This window comes from Nomascus leucogenys, chromosome 9 (assembly GCF_006542625.1).
Source record: "Nomascus leucogenys isolate Asia chromosome 9, Asia_NLE_v1, whole genome shotgun sequence".
In the NCBI taxonomy this organism is placed as follows: Eukaryota; Metazoa; Chordata; class Mammalia; order Primates; family Hylobatidae; genus Nomascus; species Nomascus leucogenys.
In genome coordinates this window covers 7,155,985-7,177,161 of record NC_044389.1, presented here as the reverse complement: position 1 = coordinate 7,177,161, position 21,177 = coordinate 7,155,985, and the positions used below count along the sequence as shown (strand labels likewise).

At 38.3% G+C, this 21,177-nt stretch overlaps 1 protein-coding gene across 7 annotated transcripts in view; it reads left to right on the top strand.

Annotated features, from left to right (window-relative positions):
• FRY (FRY microtubule binding protein) overlaps positions 1 to 21,177 on the top strand; it is a 458,299-nt gene that overhangs the window by 254,549 nt on the left and 182,573 nt on the right. For all 7 annotated transcript variants that reach the window (XR_004031657.1, XR_004031658.1, XM_030818558.1 and 4 more), the window contains one exon: positions 15,278 to 15,417. Coding sequence is in view for 5 of the 7 variants with exons in the window: in XM_030818558.1 (XP_030674418.1) it covers positions 15,278 to 15,417 (140 nt within the window). In the remaining 2 variants the exon portion in view is untranslated. The remainder of the gene's footprint in view (positions 1 to 15,277; positions 15,418 to 21,177) is intronic.

The following is a 21,177-nucleotide window of genomic DNA, read 5'->3' as shown; positions in this document are numbered from 1 at the left end:
AGTAGGTAATAAACATATGAAATCAGGATTTGATAGATTCTGGTTCAGTAACTTCAGGAAGGCCCTAGACATGTTTCAAAATGATGGATAACAGGACATCCGAGGAGGCTGGAGGTATGTTTGTGAAGTTTCCTAAACTTTTGCAGTTAATGTCAAAAAGGACATTATGTTCTTCAAAAACCTCAGTTGGTGCCAACGTCAGATACAAAATACTGCTAGATATTCCCTGGCTTGCGCTAGTACGGTGATTTTATGGTCTAATGAAAAACACACAGAGTGTATACTTTCTGTAGGGCTTTGAAATTGCCTTTAATATGAAATCCAGAGAAAGTCTCCCTGGCTGTACAAATTTAGACTTGTGAGATCCAGAAACATCATGACTGTACGGACAAAATCCTTTGTTTTCTATTTTATGAGCTGTTCTTTGAAGGAGACCTCACAGGTTTATGCTCACAGCCAGCCCTGCAAGGGTGGCGTGGCTCTGGGCTTGCTCTGTTGCCAGCCGAGCTAGCCATTTTCCAGAATGCTGGTGAAATGGAAGATGGGCCTCATCTCTTTGTGCCATGACACTATCTTCTCTAGCCACATTGTCCACCGTTGTTGTCACCTGGCAGGTGCCGAGGTGGTCAGAGACCCTTGGTGAATATGGTATATGATGTTTGGTGTTACCATTTTGGAAATGTGGCAAGTTGTGGCTTTTTAACAATAAATAGTGCTGGGCGCAGTGGCTCACACCTGTAATTCCAGCACTTTGGGAGGCCGAGGCAGGTGGATCTCCTGAGCCCAAGAGTTCAAGACCAGACTGGGAAACATGGCGAAACCTTGCCGCTATCAAAAATACAAAAAAAATTAGCCAGGCGTAGTGGCACATGCCTGTGGTCCCAGCTATTCAGGATGCTGAGGTGGGAGGATCACTTGAGGAGGTGAAGGTTGCAGTTGAGCCAAGTTCACGCCACTGCACTCAAACCTGGGTAACAGTGAGACCCTATCTCGAAAAAAAAAATGTAAATACTTATCACCTGTCTTTTGTTATCTTTCCACTCTATTTTATATTCTTTATCTCTTTGTCCTATTAAATTATCACTGTCCTTTCTTCAAAAACATTTTTCTCCAGCTTAATGTACCTCTCTTTATCCTCTGAGAAAATGGTTCTAAATTTTAACTTTGCAGATAATAGTAATCCCAAATAACTAGGCTTAAACACAATTTCTCATTTGTCACTCAGCTTACTATTTCTGAATCTCAGTATTGTGGAAAAGACATGACGTTTGGAATTAGACAAACCTGGGTTTAAATCCTACCTTTGTCACTTAATTAGCTATATTACTTTTAACTTTGCATCTCCAAGTGTTGTCCATGGATCTGTGTCATCAGCATCACCTGGGAATGCAGCATCACCTGCTAGAAATGCAGACTGTCAGCCTGGCCCCAGAACTGCTGCATCCGCCACCTAACAAAACTCCCAGGTGACTCACATGCACATTAACGCTTGAGAAGCCCTGCCGTGTAACATATCTCTGTGTATTAAAGACACTTTAAGTGTGAACCAATAGTACGATGGTCACTAAGAACTTTCTAATAGGACACATAGGATTGTCCTCTGATCATTACATCATAAACTCACAAATGAACTGTGAGAGAGGACAAGCCACAAAATCTAGTCCTGTTTTAAAATGATAGCAAGACTTTCAGGCCTGATATGGTTTGGCTGTGTCCCCACCCAAATCTCTCCTCGAATTGTAGCCGCCATAATTCCCACGTGTCATGGGAGGGACCCAGTGAGAGGTAATTAAATCATGTGGGGCCAGTCTTCCCCATGCTGTTCTCATGATAGTGAATAAATCTCATGAGATTTGATGGTTTTATAAAGAAGAGTTCCACTGCATATGCTCTCTCTTGCCTGCTGCCATTGTAAGACGTGACTTTGCTCCTCATTCACCCTCTGCCATGATTGTGCGGCCTCCCAGCCAAGCAGAATCGTGAGCCAATTAAACTTCTTTCCTTTATAAATTACCCAGTTTCTGGTATGTCTTTATTAGCAGCATGAGAACAGACTAATATAAGGCCATAGAGAAACTTGACTAAAGTTTGTCCACCTGTAGATTCAATGGGGAAAAAGTTGGCAAAGCATAATAGCTTTTGAAAGTGCCTACTGTGGTTCAAATGTGTACCCTCCAAAATTCAGCTGCTGTTAATGTGATAGTATCAAGAGGTGGGGCCTTTAAGTGATAATTTTCCCATGAGGGCCCCTCCCTTGTGAATGGGATTAGGTGGTCTTATAAAAGGTCTTGACAGAGGGAGCTCCTCTCTTTTGGTCCTTTCTCTACGTGAGGACACAGTGTTCAAGGAGCCATCTTGGAAGTAGAGACCGAACCTTCACCAGACAGTGAACCTGCTGGTGACTTGATCTTGGACTTCCCAGCCTCCAGAACTGTGATGAATACATTTTTGTTCTTTATCAATTACCAATCTCAGCAGCACTAAAACAGTGCTCATCTGCTGTTTCAACCAACAAACTATAAGAATTTCAGTTCCATTGGTAAGGCCATGAATATAGCAAGGTCTCTTAGTCCTTTCGCATTAAACATTCAAATTATATAATTTTATTCCAAACAGTAGGATTTTAATCTGGGTTCCCACAGAGGTCGGTCTATGGGAAAAGAACATGCTGGAGATGCCACCTTGAGTGGTTCAGACTCCATTGCTATAATTGTAGGAGTAGTTGTAATAGTAGAGATAGCGTTTATTTAGTACTTATATGATAGGTACTATGTTAAGTGCATCCTTTGAACAACATACAGTTTGTTCCTGTTTAAAAGATATTTGTATCAAGTTCTGTCTTCTAAATGTCACTGGCATGAAAAACAGGGTATATAGAGCTGGATATCTACTGTTTCACTGCCTAATCCTGAATGGCCCTTTTTACTCCTCTACCTAACCAGCCCATGATTCATTTTCTTCTTGCTAGAAATAGAAGCAAAAAAAATTCATGTAATACTTTATAGTTTACCCAGCCCCTTCTCATGTTATCTCACCTGACATCACTCAGTCCTTCCAGCAACTCCAAGAAGGTATTATCTCTATATTAAATATGATCTATTAATATAATATTAAATTATATTAACATTAAATATAATATACTAATATTAATATTATGTTAAGTTAAATTATATTAACATTAAATATACTATTGTATTAATATTAATATACTATTATGTTAATATTAAATATATCTATAGGATATATAACATTATATTTACTATGATATTATATTTAATATAGAGATGATAATAATGATGAGTCTCAGAAGTTTCCCGATATTATATGACTAAAACCTGAAGGAGCCAAGACTGTAATTTATTGTTTCTGACAGTACAGCCGTGCTTTTTATTACTCCATAATCTTTGTTTCTAAAAACTAGGTTGATGAGAGTTCAGAGGGAAGTTTTCAGCAGGTAAAGGATCTAAAATCTTTTATCAGTTATGATTAGCTTTGGCTGCAAATGGCAAATAAAGTAAAATCTTCTTGAGCAAGATTGTTTTTTCTTTCTTATGTATGGCTTACATTCTCAAGGTCCAGTATGGCTGCTAGAACTTGGCCATTGCATCTGTATTCCAGGCAGCCAGAAGGAGAAATGGAAAAAGAATTATAGAAAAACAAAAAATGAAACTTTCCAACATAGCATATACCATTTCTACTTATATCCAATTAGCCAAATGTCAATCACATGGCCACATCTAGCTATAAGAAAGGTGGAGAAATTTTACTTTGGGCGACTATGTGTCCATTTAAAAATGGGATATTTTATACCTAAGGAAGAAGAAAAGCTGTTATTGGGTAACAGCTAGATGTATCCACTAGATGTTTAGCCAAAATGCCCAAAGTAGAACTATTTACAGTTCTGTACCTCTTTCTTTCCCACTGGTGGTTTCTCCTCAAATTTGCCAGTTTTCCAGTTTGAACTTAAATATACGTATATATTTAGAAGCTAAAACTTCATGTTTTCTTGTTTTCTTTTATATTCTATATTTTTACACTCATAATTTTATTGGTTTAGTATTTCTAAATTTAACCTAATTACACTCCAACTCTGTAAGAATAAACCTGGAAGGGCCTGGCATAATGGCCCACGCCTGTAATCCCAGCACTTTGGGAGGCCGAGGCGGGTGGATCACCTGAGCTCAAGAGTTGGAGACCAGCCTGGCCAACATGGCAAAACCCCATCTCTACTAAAAATGCAAAAATTAGCCAGGCGTGGTGGCACATGCCTGTAATCCCAGCTACTTGGGAGGCTGAGGCAGGAGAATCACTTGAACCCGGGAGGCGGAGGTTGCAGTGAGCTGAGATTGCACCACTGCACTCCAGCCTGGGCAACAGAGTGAGACTCTGTCTCAAAAAAAATAAATAAAAATAAAGAAGAAACCTGGAAAAAAGGTTTTATAAATGACAAGATGTCTAAACAGGATTTTTAAAGCTCAGCGTTAGTAGGAGAAATATACTAGTGAATGCTTTACACATTGGAGAACTAGGAATTTGTGCCCTCATTTCCAGAATTTCACTTTTCACAAGCTTCAGGAATATGAGGTTTTTTCCATTGTTATACAGCACCTACCTCCTCGCAACCATGTGCCAAGCATTATGCCAGCTCATGGAAACAAACAGGAAGGAAGCATAGTGCCTGTCCTAGAGGCCCCACCACTGGAGTCTTGTGGGAGAGAAAAATAAAACTACAATCAGATAAATGATAACCGCAGACTAGTAAGTAAGCTAAAGCTGGTGTGAGCCTCAGGAGAGCAAACTTTGCCCTGCCCTGAGGAGCGAGGGAGGCCTTCATGGAGCAGGCAGCAGAGGTTGAGAGCAGTATGGGCTATCACTTGTGGTCCATGCTAGTGATAAAGTCATACCAGTTAAAAGAATCAATAAAGGCAGAAGAGAATTCCAACAGCATTTGAAGATGCTTTGATTTGAAGATCACTGTTTATTTTAAATTGCTATAGTAACTGTCAGGGCTTAGCAAGTAAAAGGAACTAAAAATCGTTCTGGTAATAAAGTAATTTAGCAAACACTTACTGTACGTGTGTACATGTATATACATACACACAAAGTTTTATATGAGACAAAGAGATGTAAGAATGTGGTCCCCAGGAATGTGTTTCACATTCCAGGAGCTCCAGATCCAGAAGAGGGTCAGGCAGTGCACAACCAACCTTGACATAGGCCTGCATGTGTAAGAAGTGCCACATGAATGGTGTGGACAGTAAACATGGTGAGACTTCAGGAACAGAAGACACATGCCTCAGGACCAGGTGCCTAGCTAGAAAATGCCTTCTAGATGAGAACAAGGTTTATCAGGTGCCTAAAACAGTAGAATCGATAGGATTTGCTGAGTGTTGATGGTGAGGAAGACAGGAAATTTCAGAAGAAAGGAACATTTTATGCAAAGGTCCTGAACAGAAAAATGACACTATCAGTTATCTTAGAGGAACCTAGAAATTGATCAATTTAGTTGATGCAGAAGGCATGTATTGTTAAAGGATAATCTTCAAAAACAGGCAAAAATATGACTCACATAGAGATATAAAATGAACCTGTGTGAAACATTTTATTTAACTCGTTATTAATGCGGGATGTTACAACCAGTTAAGAAATTGCAAAAAACAGACACATTTATAAATCATCACTGAAATGAATGCAATCAGAGGCAAAACTGGCTTCCTTCATGTGGGGGAGGGAAGTCCACTGAACCTTCACTGGATAGTTTTTCATGTCTATAGACAAGAATTATTTTGCATTGCTGTCAGGTATCTACCGTTTATACAGTTTTAAAATAGCTCAAAGGCATTGACAGGTGTAGAGCCCCCATAGACTCAGAATCAGATAACCCCTTGAGAGGTATGCTCTAGTTTTCCATTATAAACAAACATTTCCTACAGTCTGGGGGAAGTTAAAAAAGAGATCAGCCAGCATAGGTAGGAAGGGATCAGATTGTGGAAGATCTTAATGCCTGTGGGATGGGGCTGTATGCATACTAGTATCAAGGTATCAACTTGATGTTAACCCTAAGGAGACAATGGTCATGAAGGCAGTAATGGAGAGACCTAAGGCATTTGGGGAGCATGGCATTGATAAAGATTTGAAGCTAAAAGGGCCTAAACTAAAATGGAGGCAGTGAGACTATAAGAAGGGATGATTATAAGCAAAATTATATAAGAAGGATAAACATTGGTTGAGAGAAGGAGAAACAAAGGATAACTGTAGTTTTAAGCATGATTTGGAGCGATTTCCATTCAATTAAACAAGCAATGAGTGCCCGACACATACTAGGATCTATGCAAGGTGCTGAAGTTACAAAAATGAGTAAGACAGAGCCCTGTCCTCCAGAGATTCTCAATCCCAGAAGGAAGACAGTTATCTACACAAATAAAGTGGCAACGTAAAGGCTATAATAGAGGTTGTATCAAGTGCTCTAGGAACTCAGATAAAGAAGCAGTTAATGATGCTAGGAAGGTACACAAGTGTGTATTACAAGAAGCAACCAAGGAGCAGTGACATTTAAAATAAGCCTTTTATCCAGATGAACAAATTGGGCCAGGGTATGCCAGGCAGCAGGGGTCTCACAGACAAAGGAGAAGTTGAAGGTGAAAAGAGCAGAGTGCTGGGGATGAGGGTGGAAAGGTGGACTGAGCCTATTGCAGTGGGTGGTAGGAGCCATGCTGAGGGGTCTAGATTATTTTCTATGGGCTATGAGTTCTTCAAGCAGAGGAAACTATACTTGGGGGCAAAAGACAAGGGAAGGCTGTAAATCCGTTGTGCATACTGAGTTTTCAGGGAAGGTGGAATACCTCAAGAAAAATAACGGGTTCAGTTTATTATGTGGTCACTCAACAAACACTGATAGAGACTAGAGCACATGAGTAAAGAATGTCATAAAGAGTTTAGTATCAGGAGGTGGGATCTACAAAAGAATGGCTAGAAAAAGGGTAGTTTGAAAAGTGGGAGAAGCCTGGGAGATAGTGCTCTCTAGGGCAGGGATGGCCCATCACAGCAGCTGATGCAGGGACATCACGGAAGATGCAGACCAGGAAGAACTGGAGGTTAGCAGCTAGGAGCTCACTCGAAGTGGCTTTGAGGAAGGCTTTTCCTGCAATGGCTATTCATGGACGTGTAGAGTGCATTTTCATAGTCGACGGACTAATGTTAAATACTTTGAAGCTTGCTTTCACAAGCTAAGTTATACTGGCTGATTATGATTGGTAGCACCTAAATAACAAAGCAGCGTGCTAGAACATAATCATGGTACCAGTGATGAGTTCCTTATCTGGCATCTGTGGAGAGCATCTATGAATTAAAGGCATGTGAGCTCACCATTTTACCTTCAAGTGGTTTTCTTCATTGTACAGACATCTTTTTACAATAAAAGTCCACAGCATTTTATTTCAGATTCTCCAAAGAAACAATAGCCAACAACAAAGAACTACTCATCCAACTGTGATGAGCATGGACCTGGGTGGGTGATGATCAAATTAGCCCATTTTTAAAAGTGAAAAAGCAACCCTCCAGAATAACTCTTACCTGAGAGAGTTTGTGACCCTTACCTGTTGGAGACTGTATTAATGACAGCCACTAGATACAGTTACTCTCAGAAATGCAAATTCTGGCTGATGAATGAAGTCATAAACAAATATTCTTTCACATACCTTCCAGCTACATGCAAATGCTTACTTGTTGATTTGCTCTGCCCTTGGCTCTTAGACCTTTGCTTATGTAGTATTTAATGATGATATAAGCATACAATGTGTTAAATAATACCAAAAATTGTACGCTGTACAATGTTTTTCTGTTTGAAGTATTATTTCAACTTTTAAAAGAGTCTCATGCAGTAAGTGAAAGTTATTTTCTCTTTGCGTAATAAAGTCTGATTACTCTGCAAAGGAGCATGTGTCAGAGCAATCAGAATTCAGATCCTTATTGTCACAGATGAATTGTCTCTACTATGCTTTGGTATTTCATGAGGAACAGCATAGAAGATAAGAGAAAGTACAGGAAGCTAATTAAGACAGGGCAACATCATAGGATTCTGGGGAAGAAATCCTTTTCAGGAGAACCTGGTAAATACTGTCATTTGCTCAGGAGACTTCAAGGGAAATGGTTGCAAAAAAGGCCATTGGTTAGCCATTGAATTGTCCCTGCTGATTTTTCAAATAAAGGTGCCAATAATGTGGCAAGAACAGAAATCAGATTTCAAGGATCAAGAAGAGAGTTGGGGCCAAATGCAGTGGCTCACTCCTATAATCCCATCACTTTGGGAGGCTGAGGCAGGTGGCTCATTTGAGGTCAGAAGTTTGAGACCAGCCTGACCAACATGGTGAAACCCCATCTCTACTAAAAATACCAAAAAAAAAAAAAAATTAACTGGGTGTGGTGGTGCATGCCTGTAGTCCCACCTACTCGGGAGGCTGAGGCAGGAGAATCACTTGAACCCGGGAGGCGGAGGTCGCAGTGAGCCGAGATTGTGCTGCTGCACTCCAGCCTGGGCAACAGAGTGAGACTCCATCTCAAAAAAAGAAGAAGAAGAAGAGAGTTGGCAGTGAAGCAGGAAGAGGAAGAAGAAGCATTGCATGGGTGATTGAGAATCTGTCAGGAAGAAGGACAGATAATTGAGAATTAGATGAGAAAGGGGAGAGCAGGATCATATGAGGGCTACATGTGTTTTACAGAACCCTCTTATACCAAATGAAGTACAAGAGCTTCACACTGTGCCTTCTTGCAGAGGGTTGTGTCCATTTGTCACAACCCACTTATATTTGGACTCAACACTTTTCTCAGAGTGGTTGAGGATCCTGAGTCAATAATTGGTTTTATTCAGTTGATTGATTCTGGTTCCAGAATAGTCATGAGTTACTATCCTCAGTGTCCCTTCTCATTGGCTTTGAAATGAGCTGTTGCCTGCAGCAAATTCAGGGAGCCAGATGTTTGCTACCTTTCTCTCAAGGGTCTAATGTAGGACAGACATTGCTCAGTGACCTCTAATGCAAGCATTTGCAAGGCGCCAGGCAAAAGGCTTTGTATTTACATCTGCTGGAGTCAGAAAAGAATGGGAACACAAACTAAGTTGCAGCGGTTCTAATGAAGACCCTGGGAGTTTGTGCTTGGACATGGGATAGGTGGGGATTTTCAGGTTCCCACAATATACTTAGAAAGTGACATTTCTTCAGCTCTGGTGAATAAAATTCTGACAGCAAATTCTGTTACTTATTCTGTTATTAACTTAGCCTGTGATCTCATCACAGTCATTTTTTGTCTTTTTTTTTTTAATGCTCCTCTTTCTATATTTGGAAATGAAAGAAGGAAACACATTTTGGAAGGTTTATTATGTGCCCCACATTTTATAACATCTCATTTGTCCTCATAAAATCCCAGTGAGGTTAAGTATTTAGTCCCATTTTACAGCTGAGAACACAAAGCGTCAGAGAAATGGTGGCATGCCAAGCTTATACAGCTATAAAAGGCAGAGTTGTAACTTGAACCCAAGACCATTTGATCATCCCATATATTAGAGAAACTATGAAAACATGGCACGTGAGGGGTCAGTCTCACATGTTGGGTTCTGAGAACATTAAGTTGTAACTATTTGCAATTGAATGTGACATATTCTTAACTAGTGTCATATCCGTGAATTGCAGATCATTTGCCCAAACATTCTAAATAACTTCAGTTAAGGTTTTCTTCCAGATGTTATGTCTTATGTACTTTTGTGTACTTGTGTACTTACGTACTGTTTACTTTATTTCTTAATATGTTAAAATACTATCTGTAAACAGGAAACACATGGTTAAACATATTCACACCTCTATAACTGAGCTAAAATCACTTTCTACCATCTTGGTAGTAGTAATTTTCCGGAAAAGGAAGCAGATGAAGAATGTAAGCAATTAAGAGTGAAAACAATTTAACTGGCATTGGATTTACATTAGTGTTAGTCAGCATTGCTTAAATTATTCTCTAGTGGAACACTGTGTTCTATGAAATGAACTAAGATGTTAAAATCAAATAATCTCTTCCTAACTTGAATGAAAAAATATATTTAGTGTATAGATTTTTATGATATTATTTTTTCTATGAAACTGTTCTTAAATCTTTGTCATTACTCATCAAATACTATAATCTAGCAATAGTATGATATGTGATAAAGTATACATAAATTGCATTTGAAATTAAGATATCAGCATTTTATGGTATTACACAGTGAGTATCATGGCCCTCAGAGTTGCTGACCACTTGAATTTGTTTGAGAAATTAGACCATCAGTGCAGTTACTTTAAAATTATTCATTAAATGTTCCATTTATGAGAAGCCAGTCTTATTACCATAAAATATGGAATGACTCCACTGAGTAATTATTCAAACACTTATATGTAAAGTTTCCTTCTTTGCATTTAACACGTATAATAAAATGCTTATGAAAAATCAATGTCTTAGCTGCAGCATAACAGTCTCTTTTGGCCTATTTATACATAAACTGCCAAAGTAAACATTAAAACATTTACAAAGTACATTTAGTTTTCTTCTCTATCGCCCCAAAAAAGAAAACACAAGTATGAAATAGTTCTGTGATTCTGTGCACTTCATCTCCTCATGCTGCCCAGTACCTAGCTCACTAGCTCATCTATGGTGGAAGAATATGATCATTTAAATGCAACAAGAACATCTTTGTAAATGGGCCTGCCCTCTTTCATCAGGAGCACAGAGCGAGAATTCATCTTACCATTGGCTCTGCTTCCCGTAAATGAAGGAGTTGAGTAACTAAGAAGCCAGCTAGACCTTCCTCCCTTCCTGAACTTTGAGGGCCAGGTCTTTGCAAATTCCACCCTTCCTTCCTGAAAGCCTGGGCTCAGAAGGGCAGTAACACAAAGATGGAAAAACACACACATCCACCCCATGCTGACCTTTCATCCCTCCTAAGATGGTTTCAATGTTTTGCCATGGAAAGTATGCCCAGTAGATCTAATACCAAGAATGGATTCAGGGTGACTTTTTAATGAGGAGAAAAAAATATTTTAAGAAATTATTATAGATGAGGTTTGATGAACACTGTGGAAGTTCTCTATGGAGAATGGAGGTTCCACATACGTGAAGTAGCGGAACATTGCATTGTCCAGAGATGTTTAGGAGTCAGATGTAAGTTTCAATCTCTTTTATGGGTCTGTAGTGAATATTGGAACTTATAAATATCCCACACAAGTGTTTTTTGAATAAACTTTTTATTTTGAAATAGTTTTGAATTTGCAGAAAAGTTGCAAAGATAATTCAGGCAGTTGCCAGTTTCCCCTACTGCTATAGCATCTTACATTGCCATGGTACTTTTGTCACAACTAAGAAACCAGCATAGGTACATTATTGTTTTATGTGTTGGGCTTTTTTAGCGGTTTACTATAAAGGACATTGCAAAGGATATAGATGAAGAGACGTGTAGGGCAAGCTATTGGGGAAGGGATGCAGAGTTTCCATGCACATATTGTTAACTAAACTCTGTACTGTGCTTTATTTGTATTTCCTTTCTTCTTCTCTGATATCTTTTTTCTGTTCCAAGATACCATTCAGCATACCACATGAACATTTAGTCATCATGTCTCCTTAGATTCGGCAGATTTACATAAGTATTTTTAAATTATTGAAATATAACTCTAATGCTTTGAAATTTCATTACCTATGTAATAATTAAGATAGTCATCCTATAGTCAGAAACTCTGAATTCTGATCCCTTTTTCTTCTATAGGAGGAATGTCCTTCATTTCTCAATTCAAAACATTTTAGATGATGGTGACTTAGGAAAGTGAATATCCTTTCTCGTGTTGGGATAACTTTAGAGACAATTAGTGAATTACTACCTTGCCACGTCATGATTAGCTTCCTTCTGAAAAGTTACTGCTGTTACATTTATGACTGCAGCAGGAAAAATATGTCTTGGCTGTGGATTTCACTAGAGTCAGGGGAAGGGTGACTCTTTAAAGAATTAGATTGCTCTTCAGTTTTAAAAAGTTGATGCTGACTAGGTTAACAGGGCAGGCTGAATGCAATAGCCTATTTATTTTTACCTTATATTAACTCATAACTAAAGATAATGTACAATTTTGTATGTGTACATATAACCATCATTATAGGAAAGAGAGCATGAAGTAGGCTATGAAGAGGTAGAATGTGAGAAAGAAAGCAATAAATATTTTGTTCCATCTTAAGGTTTCTTTTAAAGGTGACAGTGGAAAATCCTATTGACACAAAGCACTTTAGCTCCCTTTGCTGTCATTTCCTGCTTTGTAAAAGGAAGTGAAGCCTGGCCTGCTTAACTCCAGAAATATTGTGAGTTAACTAAGGATTTCCATTTCTTCTGCCATCTCTGCCTCTCAGGCCGAGATCACAGAATGCCTGGAATCACTGCCGTCACCTCATGCAATTCAAGCATGTGTGTGAATTCGCCTCCACATCACCCCACTGTTTGGGGGATTCGACCTCCTCATACACAATTTGTCTGGGCTTATGTCCCTATTCAAAAATTTTTGGAGTCTTCTCATTTTCTAGAGAAGAAAAATTTTCAGCATTATGTTCCTTCACTCTGGCAAAATAAAGTCTTCATACCAGTCAGATATTTCTTCTTTCATTTCACTCAAAACCTTGTCACATCAGTTGTGATAATCATCAACAGTTACTTTGTAACTTCATTACTAAAGGCTTTTTTTACCTTGAGTCTTTGCTTTTTTTTTCTTGAGTCTCATCTCAAATTTCTACCCTTTCTAAAATAGGCCCAGGTATTTACAAGAAAAAAACAAACAACCCCATCAAAAAGTGGGCAAAGGACATGAACAGACACTTCTCAAAAGAAGACATTTATGCAGCCAGAAAACACATGAAGAAATGCTGATCATCACTGGCCATCAGAGAAATGCAAATCAAAACCACAGTGAGATACCATCTCACACCAGTTAGAATGGCCATCATTAAAAAATCAGGAAACAACAGGTGCTGGAGAGGATGTGGAGAAATAGGAACACTTTTACACTGTTGGTGGGACTGTAAACTAGTTCAACCATTGTGGAAGTCAGCGTGGCGATTCCTCAGGGATCTCGAACTAGAAATACCATTTGACCCAGCCATCCCATTACTGGGTATATACCCAAAGGACTATAAATCATGCTGCTATAAAGACACATGCACACGTATGTTTATTGCGGCACTATTCACAATAGCAAAGAGTTGGAACCAACCCAAATATCCAACAACAATAGACTGGATTAAGAAAATGTGGCACATATACACCATGGAATACTATGCAGCCATAAAAATGATGAGTTTGTGTCCTTTGTAGGGACATGGATGAAACTGGAAAACATCATTCTCAGTAAACTATCGCAAGGACAAAAAACCAAACACCGCATGTTCTCACTCATAGGTGGGAATTGAACAATGAGAACTCATGGACACAGGAAGGGGAACATCACACACCAGGGACTGTTGTGGGGTGGGGGGAGGGGGGAGGGACAGCATTAGGAGATATACCTAATGCTAAATGACGAGTTAATGGGTGCAGGAAATCAACCTGGCACATGGATACATATGTAACAAACCTGCACATTGTGCACATGCACCCTAAAACCTAAAGTATAATGTAAAAAAAAAAAAATAGGCCCAGGTAAACTCTCATCTTCATTTCTCTTAAATTTCCAGCCTCCCTCTCCCTCTAGTGATCTGGCCTAAGAACCCCTGGTTTTCACATGCACTCTATACTTAGTATGTTTGCTTCTGGTCCTGCTTTCTGCATATGTATACTTACATAGTATCTCTACCAAATTGGAATCATACCAATTAAATGATTCTTCATTTTTTTCATTTACCATATCATGAACATTTTCATGTCATATTTTTATATTTATATTAAAATATGATTTTAATGGTTTCATAAATATTCCACACCAAATTTCACATCTTATTAAGCATTTACATGTAGTTGGACATTTATGTTGTTTCCATCCTTTTGCTGTAATAAATAATGCTGTCCTGCACCTTCTTGCTTATCTTTAATTATGGACTTGAGATAAATTCTAAGAGTGGCCTTCTTGAGAATGATTTTTATTAGGTTCTTGATATGTATTTCCAGATTACCTTCCAGAGATGTTATGACTATTTTTTTTCTATCAGCAGTATATGAACATGTCCACTTTATCACTGCTCATCAACTCTGGGTGTTATAATTTGCATATACAGTTTGTTAATTAGCTAGTTAAAACCTATTTCATTGTAGTTTTACATATTCTGGAGACAAGGCCTTAGTCAGATGTGTGTTTCGCAAATATTTTCTCCCACTCTGTGGTTTGTGCCTTATCACGTTCTTAACTGTATTCTTCTAAAAGCAGAAGCTTTTGGTTTTGATGAGTTTCATTATATCAAATTTTATCATGGACTTTGCTTATGGGGCCGTACCTAAGAAATCCTTGCCTAATCCAAAGTCACAAAGGTTTTATCCTATGTTTTCTTGGAGTTTTATATTTTTAGGTTTTATACTTAAATTTATGAGGCATTTTGTGGAAACTTTTGCATAGGGTAATGAGATATGGATTGAAGTGGTTTTCTTTACAGTAATCAGTTAAAAAATCAGGACTCTTTCCAGATAAGGAAATTAGAATAACAATTCTACCAAAGGCACATTTGTTCTTTAAAGAAAAAGGGAGAACTTTGTCTTTAATGTAATGGGGGTAAATTATTGCTGTCCGTTTATATTATGAGTCTAATTTGGGGCATACTTCAAATTAATGAATAATTATTGTCCAAAACCATACATTATTATTACCACTTAGGTTGTTTGGTGATGGGGGTAGATTTGTTTATATCACATAAATTATTAATGTAATTGTATTAATATATTTATACAACAAACATTTTTAGGACGGAAGAAGCATTCATCTACTTTAGGCAGATGAATGTGGGAACATAATATCTTTGCATTTCCATGAATAACCTGTATGCAATTAACATCTGATTTCTAAAATGAAAGGGAGTCAAAGTAATTAACTTTCTCAAACTACAAAATTATTCTTATATGAGGAACATTTGTCACCATTAAGAGACAAGCTCTTGGGAATGTACTAATAAAGATTATGAAAGAAAGGACTATGATACGGAAGCAAATATTTTAGTGAGTAATGCTTGGGGTTACTTGTGAAATAAAAAGTTTCTCAGTAATTGGCAGTGCTACCAGTGTTCTAATCACCTGCATTTTCCTCCATAGGTCATCAGCTCAATGAGCTCCCTTTCTGAGTACTGCCTGCCTTCCATTCTACGTACATTATTTGACTGGTATAAAAGGCAAAATGGCATTGAGGATGAATCACATGAATACAGACCAAGAACAAGCAATAAATCAAAAAGGTACATTTATTTCGTGTAAGGATCATGGTTTTATTTTGTTTTATTTTCAAGAAACATAAATCAAAATTAGAGTTACAAGGCAATTGAGTCTTCCTGACTCTTCACAAGGATGCCTAGCAGGTGCTGCATCCTTGTGTCCACAGCAGGTAACCCATTTGGAGCACCGAGTCACTGCCAGCCATCACGGGTTGAAAATTCATACACAACCTTGTTTCAACTTTGGTGGAGACAGGTGTGAAGGGCCGCAGGTCGCTTTCTTGCCAGCTTCTTTCCTCTGCCCTCTGCCACTGAGTCTACACCCAAAGCAGAATGCTGACTGCAGGCCCTGCGTGACATGCCAAGATATTTTAGTCCTCGTTCCAGTAACCTTGAGTGCTCAGTGTACTGTAGTGGGAAGGACACTGGACTGGAAGTTAGTGGTAGTCCTGGCGCTGCCACTATTTAGCCATGTGACTTTGGGCAGCTCCCCGCCTCTGTGTACCTCAGGCTCCTTGTGAGCAAAACAAGGAAGTTAGGTGACACCAACTCCAACTCCTCCTTCCAGCTGAGTATTTTGTTTATTTATTCCCTGTTCCCTTCTTCTTGTGGGTTTGAAAAATGGAACTTGCTGCTCCAGGAGCATATCAGCATCTGTAAAACTTAAGATTCTCATTAATGTGTGTCCCCCCCAAATTTTAGGTAAGCACATATAATTTCATATGTTTAGTCAACCTATAGCAAGGCAGTGAGTATAAGCAAGATTAATACACTTACTTTTTAAAAAAAAAAAGATTATTTTAAACAGTAGTTAGATTTCTCCACATGAACAGATTATTCCGATTAAAAAAATACTTTTAAAGTCAGTAAACTGAAATTAGTCAATCAGAAAATCAGACATTAACTATTTTTTGTGAATGATTTATTTCTCTCATTTTTCTTGAAAGTCCTAATACTGTTTCAAAAGACTTCTTTTGAAATTGAAGAATTGTAATATTACCATGTTACACTTCAACCAAATTTGTAATCTGCTTTTATAATGTGCTTGAATTTATGCAAGATTTAATCATATAATTTTGTTTGGGAGAGAGATTAATAACTTTTTCATGTTGAATTTTTTTTTAGTGAAGAAGGAAATTTTTAGAATTTTTAGATATAACTCAGATGCCATAAAATTCACCCTTTTAAAGTATATAATTCAATGTTTTTAGTATATTTACAGGGTTGTACAACTATTACCACTCTAATTTCAGAACATTTTTATCACCCTCAAATCCTGTACCCATTAGCAGCCTCTCCTCATGAATATTTTTTAATTTATCAAGTTTTAAAAATAGAATTTAAATTGTTTATCTGAAAAATGGTTCAGACCATGTGATGAAGAAATTAAAGGGATCATTTTATTATTTTGTCCATATTACACGTTGACTTATGAACAGATATTAAACCTTCCCTGGGCAGGGAGTGGGACAGTTTTTAGTGAGTTGAATTGAGTTTTAGTTTTGTTCCTCTGTTTTGTCAAAATTTAGTTGCTGAAATTATATTTTTCATGAATTGATTTCTTTATGGATTAAAAATTATGGTTTTTAAAATTGTATTACTGATTATTTTCAGGAGATCAGAGTAAGTACTGAGATCAGATAAAGAATCGGGACAGTAAAATTTGACTTAGTAGCATTTTAGTTAATGCTTGAATTTTTAAAATAAGAGAGAAAATGTGCTTAGAAAACAGCCAAATGAATGAAGCTCTCTAGGGTATGATGTAGCTAAATGTGAGTTTCTGCTACTAGGAAAAAAAGATTGGGGAGACCTTAAGGAGGAGCATAAACTACTGAAAATAGTCAGATGTCAGGGATGCACATTGGGTTGTGATTTCTGAGATGAGTACAGTGTCAGCATTTGGACTGCCAAGTAAATTTGTCAAATGCCTCTGGTTCCTGGCAGTTAGACTGCAAACCAGCAATAAAGTCTAATGCATTATTAGAAATGTATATGTCTTACTTTGATTTGAAAACATAATTTGGCATATTAAATGAAATAGAATCAAAGGTCTACATTTTTTTTTTCTGCCAAGAACTGCTACTTTCTCAGGTTCCTCTGGCCACTTGTAAAGACCCTTAGCATCCAGCACAAAAATACTGTCTCTACTGCTGCTGGCTATCTTTGGGAGTTCTCCTTCCTTTTGGTCTTTCCAACTTCCTGTCTCCTTATTCTATAATATAATGGATATAAAGCCTGATTTCTGAGTGCCCTCCTTTTTAATGCAGCTGCATAGGTTTTCCTTTCCCCCAGCTCGCATTGCCGCTTTCTAGTTCCAGTGGGTCTTGGAGGACTTTAGATAGATGGTTTAGTTCACAGCCCTTTCTCCTGTCAGGGATGTTCGTAAATGATCCTGAAAGAATGAGTTCCTACTCTGCTGATACATTTACTCCTTGAAAGATAAACATGCAAGTTCCTTCTTAACACGTTCTATCATCCACCAGCCTTAATTTGACTTGCTCAAAGTTACAGAGCAAGGTCTTACAGAAGGTCTTCTTTGTATCTTAAATATCACATTCTTTTCTTCTTATTCCCTTTTGACTAAAGAGAAAAACATTCCAGATTTAAAATAGTCTTGATTTATTTTGAAAAGATCTTCCTGGCAAGTCTAAATCCTGTCATCCCTCCTCATTGGTTTTATTTAATATATACTATTGAGCATTTATGTGTTTGGGAAATTATGCTAAATACTTTACATTTTTATCTTCTCAAACTATTATGTAAGTACTATTATTCACATTTTGTGGATGGAGAAATTGCTGATAAATAGAAGAGGCATAATTTTATGCCAGACTGTTCCACACCAGAGTCAGTGCTCTAGGCCACTTCTTGTGCCCAGGAGCCCAGCAGTAATTTCATCTGTCTTTGTTCAATTCCAAATGAGCCCTCAATCAGTGTGTTAGTCAAGCAGAAAACGGGGTAGAGGGACTGCCTTGCTGTTCTTCTGACAGTGCTGATTCTGCTTCTAACTTTTTTAAACATTTATTTATTTTTCCGTACGTTATTGGGGTACAGGTGGTATTTGATTACGTGAGTAGGTTCTTTAGTGGTTATTTGTGAGATTTTGGTGCACCCATCACCCAAGCAGTATACACTATACCATATTTGTAGTCTTTTATCCCTCGCCCCACTCCCACTCTTCCCCCCAAGTCCCCGAAGTCCATTGTATCATTCTTTTTTGTTTGTCTGTTTGAGACGGAGTCTCACTCTGTCACCCAGGCTGGAGTGCAATGGCATGATCTCAGCTCACTGCAACCTCCACCTCCCAGGTTCAAGTGATTCTCCTGCCTCAGCCTCCCAAGTAGCTGGGACTACAGGCATGCGCCACTGTGCCTGGCTAATTTTTGTATTTTTAGTAGAGACAGGGTTTCACTATGCTGGCCAGGCTGGTTTTGAACTCATGACCTCATGATCCGCCCACCTTGGCCTCCCAAAGTGCTGGGATTACAGGCATGAGCCACCATGCCCAGGCCCCATTGTATCATTCTGATGCCTTTGCATACTCGTAGCTTAGCTCCCACATATCAATAGAATGTTTGGTTTTCCATTCCTGAGTTACTTAACTTAGAATAATAGTCTCCAGTCTCATCCAGGTCACTGCAAATGCTGTTAATTCATTCCTTTTTATGGCTGCATAGTATTCAATAATATATATATATACCACAGTTTCTTTATCCACTCATTGATTGATGGGCATTTAGGTTGGTTTATGATTTTGCTATCATGATTTGTGCCACTATAAACATGCATGTGCAAGTATCTTTTTCAAATAATGACTTCTTTTCCTCTGGGTAGATATCCAGTAGTAGGATTGCTGGATCAAATGGTAGTTCTACTTTTAGTTCTTTATGGAATCTCCACACTGTTTTCCATAGCAGCTATACTAGTTTATATTCCCACCAGCACTGCAGAAGTGTTCCCTGTTCACTGCATCCACGCCAACATCTACTGTTTTTGTTGTTGTTGTTGTTTTGGTTTTTTTAATGGCCATTCTTGCAGGAGTAAGTTGGTATCACATTGTGGTTTTGATTTGCATTTCCCTGATCATTAGTCATGTTGAGCATTTTTTCATATATTTGTTGGCCATTTGTATGTCTTCTTCTGAGAATTGTCTACTCATGACCTTAGCCCACTTTTTGGTGGGGTGGTTTTTTTCTTACTGATTTGTTGGCATTCATTTTAGATTCTAGATATTAGTTCTTTGTCAGATGTATAGACTGTGAAGATTTTCTCCCACTCTGTGGGTTGTCTGTTTACTCTGCTGACTGTTCCTTTTGCCGTTCAAAAGCTCTTTAGTTTAATTAGGTCCCAGCTATTTATCTTTGTTTTTATTGCATTTGCTTTTGGGTTTTGGGTCATGAAATCCTTGCGTATGTCAACGTCTAGAAGGGTTTTTCCAGTGTTATCTTCTAGAATTTTTATAGTTTCAGGTCTTAGGTTTAAGTCCTTAATCCATCTTGAGTTGATTTTTGTATAAGGCGAGAGATGAAGATCTAGTTTCATTCTCCTACATATGGCTAGCCAATTATCCCAGCACCATTTGTTGAAAAGGGTGTCCTCTCCCTACTTTATGTTTCTGTATGTTTTTTCAAAGATCAGTTAGCTGTAAACACCACATAAACAGAATTAAAAACAAAAATCACATGATCATCTCAATAGATGCAGAAAAAGCATTAGACAGGCTGGGCGCGGTGGCTCATGCCTGTAATCCCAGCACTTTGGGAGGCCAAGGCGGGCGGATCATGAGGTCAGAAGATTGAGACCATCCTGGCTAACACAGTGAAACCCCGTCTCTACTAAAAATACAAAAAATTAGCCGGGTGTGGTTGCAGGTGCCTGTAGTCCCAGCTACTCGGGAGGCTGAGGCAGGAGAATGGTGTGAACCTGGGAGGCAGAGCTTTCAGTGAGCCGAGATGGCACCACTGCACTCCAGCCTGGGCAACAGAGCGAGACTCCGCCTCAGACAAAAAAAAGAAAAAAAAAACATTAGACAAAATCCAGCATCCCTTTATGATTAAAACTCTCAGCAAAATTGGCATACAAGGGACATACCTTAATGTAATAAAAGCCATCTACGACAAACCCACAGCCAACATAATACTGGATGGAGAAAAGTTGAAAGCATTCCCTCTGAGAACTGGAACAAGACAAGGATACCCACTCTCAGCACTCTTCTTTAACATAGTACTGAAGGCCTAGCCAAAGCAATCAGACAAGAGAAAGAAATAAAGGGCATCCATATAAGTAAAGAGGAAGTCAAACTGTCACTGTTTGCTGACAATATGATCATTTCCCTTGAAAACCCTAAGGACTCCTCCAGAAAGCTCCTAGAACTGATAAAAGAATTCAGCAAAGTTTCCAGATACAAGATTAACGTACACAAATCAGTAGCTCTTCTACACACTAACAGCAACCAAGCGGAGAATCAAATCAAGAACTCAACCCATTTTACAATAGCTGCAAAAAATAAAATAAAATACTTAGGAATATACCTAACCAAGGAGTCGAAAGACCTCTACAAGGAAAACTACAAAACACTGCTGAAAGAAATCGTAGACAACACATACAAATGGAAACATATCCCATGCTCAGGGATAGGTAGAATCAATATTGTGAAAATGACCATATTGCCAAAAGCAATCTACTAATTCAATGCAATCCCCATCAAAATACCACCATCATTCTTCACAGAATTAGAAAAAACAATTCTAAAATTCATATGGAACCAAAAAAGAGCCTGCATAG